Here is a 12649-nt window from a genome sequence, read left to right as displayed (position 1 = left end):
CCGCAACTTGGTCGAAATGGTTTCGATTTCTTTTCATTTATACACTTTCCTGAATTCAGTTTTTCCCCCGCCCAAAATCGAATATATCTGGAAATCGTCTTTGCTTGTTATGCTTTATTTAGTTTTTTTTTCATCGTACATTTTTTTTTTTATTATTGGCTCCATTTGCTTTTGGCCTGTGTTTGTTTATGCTTCATTTTGATTTTCTCAGCTCAAATTGTATTTGTTGTTTCCATTTCCGTGGGTGTGGGGGGCCACCCATCTACTACCCATAGTTTACACAGAGCCACTACCACTTTTCCTAACCCCTTTTTTTTAGTTTGCCATTTTAGCCTCTTTTTCTGCTCTAGTCTGGTGGGTTTGTTTTGTTAGTTGAGTTGTTCGTCGGCAAGTTTATTTGGATTTCGGTTTATAAAACCCCCAGTTCGGTGGCTTGTTTGCCCTTTTTTTTTTATTTTGTTGGCCCAGCCAATGGCAAATGACTCGCCGCCTTGCTTCCTTAAGTTGGCCTCCTTCTCAATGTCAAAATGTATGTGCAGCCGCAATTTATTTAAATTTATGTGGCTTTTGTCAAATTGATTTCAACGCTAAAATGGGTTGACAAGGTAAAATGTTTTGGGCCAAAAAGGGCGTTGGCTATGCGATTTTTCAAGAGTCCTGATTGAGTTAGCATGGCCAAATGGCTGACCGGATAAGGTGGTGCTGGGTAATCAGTGGGGCAGCAAGTGGATTGGATTATAAGCCAAATAAATGATTGTGTTTCAATAGAGTAATTTGCTGTTTTTTCTCCGAAGCGTATAATATCTAGTTTTGGAATATTTTAGCCAAGATAATTCAAGGTCTGAGTTGTTTGTCCATATTTGGTTATTTAACATAAATTCCTGCTTGCTAGCTTCAATCATTATTGATGACTTGTTATTGCCTTCGATATCCATATAGCCTGGCAAAAACGATTGTATGTGAATGGCAGGAGCATATCTGCGGAACCCCCATAAAGATGGCAAACTAGGGGCACGAAAAAGGGTTTCGTATCAAAATGGCAATAAATAACAAACAATGCTGTCTGCAATTTTCCACTTTATAAAAGAAAACCCATAAACAAAAGCGGCCTGCTGGCAGGGGAGGGACACAAAACGAGCCCGAAAATTACCATGGATGTTGCTCCTTTTTTTTTCTGGCAGGGGTTAAGGCAGCAGGGGGGGGGGGGGGTAGCACTCGCTTGTTTTTGTTATTCCGACTCATAAATGCAAGGATAAGAGTTAAGGCTCGTGGGTGGAGCAGGAAATGACTGACAGTTGTAGAGGCCTCGACGGGTTGAAAAAGTGAAGTCAGCGGGTCGGAAGGGATCTGAACTTGTAGCATATTTCTGCCTCGCAATTAATTAATCTCCAAGGTAATAACGAACAACAGCAGACTGGATCACAGGGTAGCAATTGTTGGCGCTTCTGTTTTTATTGTTCTCATGTGCTGTTTCCAGAAAAACTGGAATTTGTTGAAAGCACATATATCATAGAATTTAAATCGTTTTTTTTTTCCTAATTTTGGAAATTTAAAACAAATTTAATATGTTTAGCTTTTATGAAGTCGCATATGTAAATCGAAAAGATGCGGAACGAGTACTGCTTTTTTCCTGTGTACCAATAAAGGGGTTTTCGTTTGTCTGCAACTCATTTTGGGTACCGTCATGTGTTTGGCATTTTGTGCAATGCCGCTGACGCGTCGTTTTAATTTATGAAAATGTTTTTGCACAAATAAAACAGGAGTCGAGTCACCACCATCAATGTCATGGACTGGAGATGAAAGGTGTGGCAAGGATTAAAGAGTGGGCGTTGCCAGTGGGGCGTGAATAAGTCTGCACTTTATTTGACATTGAACTGGGTTTTGTTAAAACCTTTTACGAGGATTAAAAAAGACTCTTATTGGTTTTTGAATAATGCGTTAAAGCCCATGTGCCCATTGTATATTTCTTAAAACAACAACACTTAATTCGATTAGCTAGCTAAAACTGCACTTTAGTAGAACTATTATATTTATAACTTTCATTTGCTCACAGTTTTGGTGTGAACATCCAAAAATTGCATACTAAACAAGGCGTACCGCAACATAAATAAAAGTGAAAACAAATAATGCTTACAAAGTGCTGAAAATCTACCAACAAAAACCAAAACCAGCTATAAGAAACTACTGTAGAAATATACATACATAGACGATGGCGAAGGATGTGCTGAAGGGGGACGAGGGGCTCTGGGTATAGGAAAAAACCGGCAAAGTTCATTTCCACACCAAAATCAATGAACCGACAGATGCAGGCAAAAGGGGAGTGGGGAAAAGCAAGTGAAGTGCACAGGAAAATCCAAAAAATAAGATTTAAAAACTATAAACGATTCCTATATTTGGCTATAATAAGAACATACTTAGTCGTACTTATAGGTTCTGTATTTAAGACTTAAAATATTTGGTTTTCAAATTTGAATGTGTAAAAATTTATCGAATTTTTCTCAGTGTAGATTTAGACGGGCCACAGCTTGTGTGGGTCGAGTAGAAGTGAGATAAGAAATGGGGATTTTTGAGTCGATGGCAAAGGTTGTGCAGGGGAAAAGCGAGCGCAGCTTTCCAGCTTTTGTTTTTCCACTGAAGCAGTCGAAGACCGCAAACGCAGTTACACAAACACCCCACACACACACACACACACACACACACCAAGCACACACTCAAAAACGCACACTCACACTCACACACACACATTTGGCGTGTACCAGAGAGCAAACACCAAAAAATGGTAAAAGAAAAACCCGAAACTAACCGCAATTTTCGAGGCGCTTGCATGCAATAGAAATAGAAAAGGCAAACGAATAAAAAAGGGATTGAACTTGGCTTAGAAACAACGAAGAGCTTAATACCTTAATACTTTATTTCAGGGTTTTATATAAAAAAAAAATAGAAGGACATTGGAAGGGCTTATCACTTTACTCTTGATAATATGGATAGTTAATAGTTTTCAATATGAAAATTAAATATTTGGATATGAATGCGTATTAAAAGAAGTTATATTTTAAGTGATATATATTTAGTTACTATAATAGTACAGCTTTAATATATGACTTAGAAACGTACAAAATAGACCTCCAAAACCTAAGAAAAAACTATAGCATACTTAACGGCGCCATTTTTATTAATGTTTTCTGCACCAACAGACTGCGACTGCTTTCACTTTTCACACTGTTTTCGTCCAGCCACATTTTTTATAGCTTTATATTTTATTTTATGTGGGTTCGCATCCAATTGCTTTTTGCTATTTGCTGACCGAGGAGAAACCACAACATAAAATAAACCGAGAATCAACATTTGCAGCAATTTCATTTACTAATTTTTTTGGTGTGGTGAAACTTTAGTTATTGATTTGGAGGGTTCCATTGATATGTGTTTGCGAGGAAAAGTTTGCAGACGAATGGTAAGGTCCACTCTCCCTTTTCGAGTGTGTGTGTGATTAATACATTTGGTCAGGCATTAAAAAACACACACAGGACAAGCAAACCCACTCAAAAGCGAACTCTGTTTTATTTGACTTAACCACTTCAGATGGCCATGTGCCGTGTGTTTTTTATCCCTGCCTCCCCATTTTTTTTTTATTATTTTTATTTGGCCCGAGTTTAAGGACTCTTGAGTAATGATGGCCAGACCAAAAGCGAACTGAATTCATGGCGGGGACGACTCCGCAAATTTGCGGCAACCAGGGGTCGAAAGGGAGAAAAGGAAAAGTGCTGACATGTTATTTGTGCAGTTAACGAGCTGAGTTATTTTCCAGGGAACAAACCGCACTTGAATTCAATAAAATAAAGAAAATAAAACCAACAGCAGAAATCGAGTGAAAATATAATAAAAAAGAAAAAAAAAGGCGGTTCGGACCCCCAGCAGGCAAGCCAAACCAATTTTCGACAATTCTGGTTGCAGCCTAACAAATTATATAAAATGTATTTTGCTGGTTGAAAGTTTATTTGTTTATTTTTGATTGCTGCTCATTAAAATTGGAAATGTAATATTTATGCATTGAACCCGCAAACTGCCCCCATCTAATTATATTTTGTAAATCAAATTTTTGGCTAGCATTTCAACAAATAATATTCGTTTATATAAAATGCTGGAATTTGTGGAAGGGAACTGTTTTCATTGCTTATTGCAATAGCCGTGTTATTGTTAAATGCCCACAACACAATGCATACAGCATATTTCCCTGATTGTTTTTAAATATTTTATTAAGAAACTTAATATTTAAATATTTTTGCTCGTTGTGTAGAGATTCCCCAACGCGTAAAAATAATTTTCGCAAAATTCGCATTCTCTTTTAACTATGCACTCGTAATTTATGTGCAACTTTCTATTTTTATTTAAATAACAAATTTTGGAAAAAGTAAGCAGATGCAAGTCAACTCAAGCCAACTAACACACACCCCGAACAAATATTTAACATATTTTTTTGCAAATAAAATTTTCATAAAACAATAAAGGTGAAAAGTATGCAGACACACATGACTAACACAAATGCGTGTTGGACTTGGCTCGAATTGCAACTATGCAAATGGCAAACATAGAACATCTGACGCGTCCTGTCTCATTCACAAACATATATTCTTTTGAAGGCACTGCAAAAAAAATTTCTTGTAATTAATAAAAAAAAAACTTACATTAAGGACTAAAAACATATTTATATCGAACCTCTAGTTTATTTGAAGAAAAAATGTATTTTTTAGATTTATATAAAATCAAGAACACATTTTTTTCGTTCAGTGTCCAGGGAAATGGATGCACTGCCCCTTGTCTGCTGGATTTCGATTTCACTAGAACAAAACCCCACAAAAAGTCGCGGTAGCTGAGCTTACTCACTGGGTTATCCTTGAATGTCCCTCAGCCAGTAGCTAAATTAGCTTTTCCCGGGTCACACACACACACACACACACACACGCATACTCACTCACACACTCATAAACCCACGAATAAAGAAAAGTTGGCTGTTTTCTGTGGGTGGCGAGTGGGTGGTGGCAGGGCGGTTGCTTGATAAACAAACAACAAAAACAACGACAGAGGCAAAAAGCAGCAGCAACAATTGAAATGATACAAACACCGAGAACGCTGCAAAGTGAAATGCAATGCAAGAATGGGTCTATAAATAGACGGCCAGGGTGGAAAAATGTGGAAAAAGTGGTTCTAGATGCGTTTTTCCCGTATTTTTTCTAAGGCCCAGAAGAAGCAGCAGTGCAGCATTCTTTTCAGCTGCTTTTGTTGACTTGAAAGGTACGGAGGTAAAATTGCAAAAGGGAAGAAAATGTACTTGCGAAAAATCAAGAAAATGACCTTCAGATTATGATGCAAAATTTTACAAGCATTCTAGGATGAAATTATAGTAAAGACTGCAAAATTGAAACTATTGAAAATCCGTTAAATACCTCAGATATAACAAAATATGTTTATAACTTTTATTTGGTTTGTATGTTTTCTACGTGAACATTTTCTTTTGGAATTTCCCTCTTTTATAATGTCCCTTCCCTTTGGCACTCGCAGTCCATTGTCGCCTTACCTTAAGCCACAGCAAAGCTACACTGCCTGCTTAAAGTCCTTTTTCAGACCACCTCCTTCAAACATCCTTGCATTCACATGTGCTGGGCATTATTTGCTTACATGACCAAAGCTCCTCAACTCACACAAACCACCCACTCTTGGCCACTTTAATAAATGAAAAACCTCTCTGCGTTCTGTTTCTGCACTTCTATTTGTTTAGCACTGTGTTTTTTTCCTACATTTTTGTGCTGTTTATTGTTGTTTGTTTTGTCGCGCATTAGAACAAATAGACATTTCACTTTCAGCAGGAAATTCTCCCGTTTGGGGATGAACTATTATTATATGAGTCGCGATTTATTTAATATCTACTTTATCTGAAGCACCAGCGCCCAGTTGCCAACTAATTGAATGTCACATGCAAATGCAACATTACATTTACCTCGAGCTAATTGCATTGCAGCACGCGCTTTAAAGTCAATGAACGATTTTGGTATTTCGCCATTTTACTTGGCCACAATTGCAGGCACGCAAATGTCAAAGCTTTTTAAAATAGCCATAAAATGCCCAGAACGAAAATAGCAGCCAAAGTTGTAAATTGCTAGGGTAGTAAACATAAAATGTCATACTCAGTGGGTTATAAAAAATTTACGCATTGTTTGCCTTTTTCGTGAAAGACGTTAGAGATGGGAGTATGTTATGTTAACTATTGGAACGATAAATGTAGATCTAATATTTAATTTTGCAAATATTTTGAGTAATGAGCATATGTTGTTTAGAAAAGTTTTTCATGAAAATAATCGCAAAATTGCACTCATATTCATTAAAGTACTTATATTATCTGTAATATATTATTCTCAATATCTCATCCCTAGTTTTCAAATCTATTTTTGTTTATAAATTATATCCTAGAGCGTTTTCCACTATAGGTGGTAACCGTCAAAAAGGCGCCTCCCTGGGCGCCAACTATTTGCATGTGTGATAAGGCTCAGACGAAAATGAGGAAAAAGAAGGGGAATATGGGTAAAACCAATGGCAAGGAGACCCTTGGCAGGGCCACAAATCAAAAGCAGAAACATGAAAACAATATGTCAAATGATATTACACATTAAATTAGTTAAGACCAAACAAATGTGAATAATAACGCCGCCTGTCGCGTGTCTGTGGGGGTGTGTTTGGGTGTGAGTAAAGGAAAGAGTACGGTTTCGTGTCGAGCATGTGCTCGGAAAACTCGATTTTCCTCACACCTACGACAACAAACTCACTTAAGTTAACCTAACCACCGCAAGACGATTTTCCGTTGCTACTTGGCTCATATATGCACACATATTCGCCCAGCGGCAATTTGTCACGTGACATTTTCGTTTGGCCAAAAATTACAAATGTTTTTATTATTTTTGGTTTGTTTTTCCGGTTCGCGATGCCATGTAGGTGGTGTTTTAAGGCGTTGCCAAGGATGCGTGTTTCTGGATTTTGATTTCTCGGCGTGTTTACACTGGAGGATACAAAACAACATGACAGCGCACACACACACCTATGGCGAAAACAAGTTCGAGGGAAGGGGAAATGAGCCCTTTCTGTTTAAGCAAAATTTAGTTAACTAATTTTAAAAAAATCCCACTTTAAACATCAAGACTGCGAGCTAAAATATTTTTGATTCTCAAAAATTAAATGCATATTGCATCACAGCCACCTGACTTTCGATGTTTCTTTATGCATTTACCCATAAATGATGATGATAGTTTTAATGGATTTTTCCTGTATCGCTTGTGCATTGTATATATTTACATTCCTCTAAATATATAGCTTCTTGCGCATTTCTCTTAATGAATTAAAGTTGGATTTCAAAAAGCATTCTAGTTGTGCACGCAAACATGCAATGCAGTTAAAACCATGCAGGAAAACCCAAATGGAAATGGTTTACAATTGCTGTTATTATAGTTTCTTATGTGAAGGGAAAACTCGTTAAAAAGTGAAAATTATGATTAATGATTTCATGAAAAATGCATTAATATTGCAGAGAGCACATAGAAATATTATGTTCATATTAATGATAATAATTACATTTTTTGTTCGAGTTCGCTTTTTACATTCTAAATCACATTTTTTTACAAATTTACAAATAACAATATAATTACTAATAATACAATAAAATGTTTACGATTTATGATGATAACAATAAAAAACTATTATTATATTGACAGCGGGATTTTTATAGATAAATATTTAAAAGGATAAATAAAGGTTTAAATAAATTATTGGATCGTACGTTGATATGTTAAACAAAAAACAAGAAAATTGTTTAAATTAATAATGAGAACATTTTGTTATGGTTTAGTGTGAGTTGATTTTAGTTCTTCATTCGCACACTCACCTATCCCTCAGGCAAATTTTGAACTCCGTCTGGGAATCGTAATCGCTGTTATCAATGAAGCTGCTGCGATCCCGCTCCCGTTCCCGCTCACGTTCCCGCTCCCTTTCCCGCTCACGTTCCCGTTCCCTTTCCCGCTGGTACTCCTGCATGGTGGCCAGCTGCTTGTGGAAGAGCTCCTGCTGCGTCTGGAGGAGATCATGGTGATCCTGCAGAGCGGCCAGCTGGGAAAGTTGCTGCTGGTATGAGGACGTCTGTTGTTGCGGTGGCGATGTGGGTCTGGGTCGCTGGTACGGATGATGGTGGTGATGATTGTGGTGGGGCTGATGGTGGTGCAGCTGCTGCTGTTGCTGATTGAGCGCCGTATGGCGCTGCAGCTGGTGGTGATGACTGTGGTGATGCTGCAGACTGTGGCTGCTCTTTAGCTGCGTCAGCTTGGCATCCACCTCCGCGAGACCGAACTCCAGTTCCGCCTGGGCCTGCTGCTCGTAGGCCTGTTGGGCCTGCTGCAGTCGCTCCCGTTCGCTGCGCGGTGAATTGGCCAGTTGTTCCGCCGGTGGTTCAATCTCAACCGCCGAGTAATCATAGTCCAGGCGATGGTGATGGTGCAGCGACTGTGTGTTCTTGCTGTCCGCCGTTACCGCCCCCGTTCCGGGCGTGGCAGTGGCTATTTTGCCGGCCAGCGCGTCCAGCGAACTGAGCATCTTAATGGATCCGCTGATTGATCAGAAGTTGTGGCTATAATCGATTTGAAATCTTTCGCCTTGCGGTGGGTTATTCGCTGACATGCAGATTCTGCTGTTGAGTCCTCGACCTCAAACCCTTCGCTTCGCCACTAGAGCTTCTTGTTGTGGTCTCCTTACTTTGGTATTTAAGCTTTTTTTTTTTAAATTGTAAATTATTGCCTATAATTTGCCTGAAGGAGAAGTTGAGAGGCAAATTGCAATGGATTAGTAAATTTAAATGAATATTTATTAGTTAAGGTAGATATATGAGCGGATGCGACCTTGAGACATTCAGACATGCAATATATGTACATATATTCCCTGTTTATTTTACAGCTTAGGTCAGCTACATTTCACTTAAGCTCACAAACTCGAAAATAAAGAACCATTTCACACACACTCGCACACACTTAGTCACCCACACGAGCACCCGGTTAGTGTGTGTGTGTGTGTGTGTGCTGTCAGTCTGTGTCGTAAAATGCAAACACTTGAACTAGAAAAGAGGGCCAGCCAGCCAGCCAGCCAGCCAGCCAGCTTGAAAGGCAGAAAAGGGGTTTCAGGGATAAGAGGATGCACTGTGTGCTGGAGAGTGTGGATACCACTCACATTGTGTGCACTGTTTGTCCAGCACGTCGCCCATTGCCCCTCGGGCATCATTGCACCCCGCCCACTTTCCACATGGCCACCCCCACAAACACAAACATCTCGAGGGGCAAAAGTCGCTCTTCTGGCTTCTGTGGTCAAAATAATTGGGGGACACATTCAAATGAGGAAAATCAAGAGGAATGCCAAAGTTATACCTTTTTAGCAGACTGAAATTCGTTGGAATTCGTTTCACACATGCTCCGGCTACAAAATGAATATTCATTTATCATTTTATTTTAATAGTACTTTAAAAGTTGACAAGGAAAATGCGTATCTGTTTTAATATAATATCTAATGAAAGTGTTAAAGAATAGTGTTTCATCGACTAGATACAACACTTTCTAGAGGCTAGAAACTAATCAAGATAGTCAAAATATGCTGTCACCAGAGAAGTGTAAGGAATTCCATTAAGAATATATTGCCATATTTGACCACACTTGTGCTAAAAACAAACTCTTAAGCCCCAACTGATCCTATAGTCTGAGAATCCTTATCCACTCTGCTCAACACCTGCTATATCTTCAATCAAATGGCAGCTTACAACAAAAATCCATTGTTGCTGTTGGCGGGGCTGGAGCAATTTTATATCTACAAAAAAACTACAAAGTTTGCTTAGTATCTTTTGCCAGCAATGATTGAGGTGCTGATGGAGAAAAAGTGCAGTGCAGTGCCGAGTGGGTGGCTGAGTGGATGGGCGATATCGTTGTCCCTGGGATTTTGTTGTATGACATACTATAAAAGTCAACTTGAATGCGGTGTGTAAATTTCACCACATCTCCTACACTCCAACAAGGATACTACTCTACTGCAGTACTGCTCAGTCTAGTGGCTTGCAACTTTAAGTAGTTCTCCCTGCCGCACACACACATCCTTTCAGCATCCGTAGCAATGGTTGCATTTGAAAGGAATTTGCCTTTTACAAGATTTTACTCTTTGCAATTTACACGCGTCGACCGCTTTTCCATAAGCACACAAATGCATCTAAAACACACACAATACACGTACACCACGTTGTGTCCATGTGTTTGTTTGACTGTTGCAAGCAGTTGGCTTTTGTAAATGTTACTTCCTTATTACATGGCATTATATTACTCCCAGATACACGGAGGAGTTGGAGAGGAAGTTCCAGGAACAAAAAGATGTGGGTTGCTGGTAGAAAGATTTTCCTAAATGCTTTCCAGGATGTTTGCCCACGCAGGATGTCTTTGCAGCCACAGAAACGGAAAGAAAGAATTCATTGTGCTTGTAATTAACGAGAGGTAGATGTGGGCAATCCATTTTTAAGTTTAATTGAAGGACCTTAAGTTTAATATGAAATTGCATAATGCGACAGTTTGGTTATCCTTATTAATAACATTCAGAAATCCATCAAATAACTGATGCGAGTGTTTCGATGATGAAATATTAAATTAATTGGTTTTTTTCTGCTCGTCACCCACATTCAACCTTTAGTGATGATTTTTTAAAACGGTCATTTAAAATTTTAAACCTGGCGTAACTATTTTTTTGTCGCTACAAAAGAGCTTGTATTATTTATAGAGCAGGCAACACAACAAGAGTTTATAAATAATTATCGGCACAATATTATTTAAAAAATCTGTCCGAATAATGCACAAATAAATGAATCATCAACTTTGCCGAAAAAACGCAAAAGCTTTGTCATTAAAAAAGCTTAATTAAATGTACGAAAAACCGAAATTTGCATTCATTAATTTCGAGCGAGTATAGCTTTAATCCTTAAAAAAAAAAAAAAAAACAATTCAGCAACTTAATTAGGCAAGCAGCTAATTGCATTCAAAGGATATCAAACTCAACCCACAGCCTCAAGGCAAAAGTGCCAGACAGTTGAAAGTCAGCTCAGCTTTTTGTACTTTTCATTAGTCCGCTTATAATAGAATTTGAAAATGGCTTTAAGAACGCTCGCTCTGTGTGTTATCACAACTAACAAACGGAAAACTAAGAGGAATGTGCGCGGAAAACTGCGAATAAAAAAAAAATTGCAAGAGAAAATCGCGCTAGACGGGAAAAACTCTCGTTCTCTGCGCTTCAAAGACACAAGCGCGCCATAACCCAAAAAAACATAAATCTTTTGGCGCAAAATAAATAAAGCAAACTGGCAGGAGGAAAATGAATATGCTCTTCGCCATCGGAGACAGAGAGGATATATAAGTGGAAAAAAGTTGATAAGCGGCATCTGCAAAAGCTTTTTAACACCCGGCCAGCAAGGAAAAGGCGAAAGAGACACATTGAATGCGGATTTTTCCCGCTGCGGGTCCGCAAATAAAGGAAATTAATGAGATTTTTCATGCCATCCAAGTGACTTGGAAATGATTGAGAGCTCAACAATACAAATAGTAATAATTACATGCATATATGTTTCGTTTTTTAAAATGAAATGGGTCAAATACCACAATCGACTCAGATTAGATTTCTTATAATTTATTTGAATACATTTACCGTAGATTTCATACGATATGTGCACTAATTAATTTACCTAAATTAAACCATCAACAATAAAGTCCCAGCCCGGTTGTTTTACTTTGCAAAGCCCTTTTCTTCTCTATTTTATGAATAAATATGTGCACAATATTCAATTATCAGCTGAATCTAAAGCACAATTTCCTGATTTTCATGCTGATGCGAAACTAGTGCAAACATTCATTTTGGCCAGCATTATTAAATCAATCGAATCGTTTGATGCGCCACACAAGCATTGTGTCACTTCACAATATATAATATATAATCTTGAGGATGATATAGAAGCCCAGCAGTAAACGACCTGCCCCACCCCCCAAAGACAATGGCATAAATTGTCAGCCGACAATTTAATAAACAATTCAAACTCAGGGCTAAAGTAATTAGACATTTATGGATGTGTGCTCGATGCCCAAGCAAATGTAAATGCAACGAGTGGAGTAGCTAATTAAGCAGCCAGAGATGCCCCAAAAACAGCTATGCAAATTTCGAGCATATTATTTAAGAATATATTTTCCATTTAAAGCTTAAATCCTTGAAATTAAATATCGCACACAATTACTGCCTTCGCTGTGGGTCGTAAAGAAGAAAGTCTTAACCGCAACAAGCCAAAGTCACGATGAGCGGGAGAAAGCAATTACTTTCTGCTTTGCTTGTTGCTTCTGCCACAAGGAGACGTCGGTGGTCTTGCCACCCGAAAAAAAAAACAAAAAAAAAAACGAAAAATGGGAATAGAAAACTTTTTGTGGCCCTGACAGCAGTTTATGCTACACTTGCTCCGACTCAAACTGTCAATATTTTACTTTAAGACACCCAGAGCCACAAGGAGTCGGGCAGCAACCACATCATTTGCTATAAATTTACTTCATGCCGCTGCTGCTGT

At 38.4% G+C, this 12649-nt stretch overlaps 1 protein-coding gene across 7 annotated transcripts in view; it reads right to left on the bottom strand.

Moving 5' to 3' along the window:
* The window catches only part of bru1 (bruno 1), a 138435-nt gene that overhangs the window by 63734 nt on the left and 62052 nt on the right, over window positions 1-12649 (bottom strand). For 3 of the 7 annotated variants that reach the window (NM_165002.2, NM_001414076.1, NM_001273474.1), the window contains exon 2: window positions 7925-8837. The exons of the other annotated variants lie outside the window; for them this stretch is intronic. In NM_165002.2, coding sequence (NP_723737.1) covers window positions 7925-8625 — 701 coding nt within the window. In that variant the 5' untranslated portion in view covers window positions 8626-8837. The remainder of the gene's footprint in view (window positions 1-7924; window positions 8838-12649) is intronic. 7 annotated transcript variants of the gene reach the window in all.

Source organism: Drosophila melanogaster, chromosome 2L (assembly GCF_000001215.4).
Source record: "Drosophila melanogaster chromosome 2L".
Taxonomy (NCBI): Eukaryota; Metazoa; Arthropoda; class Insecta; order Diptera; family Drosophilidae; genus Drosophila; species Drosophila melanogaster.
This window is presented reverse-complemented; position numbering and strand designations above follow the sequence as displayed.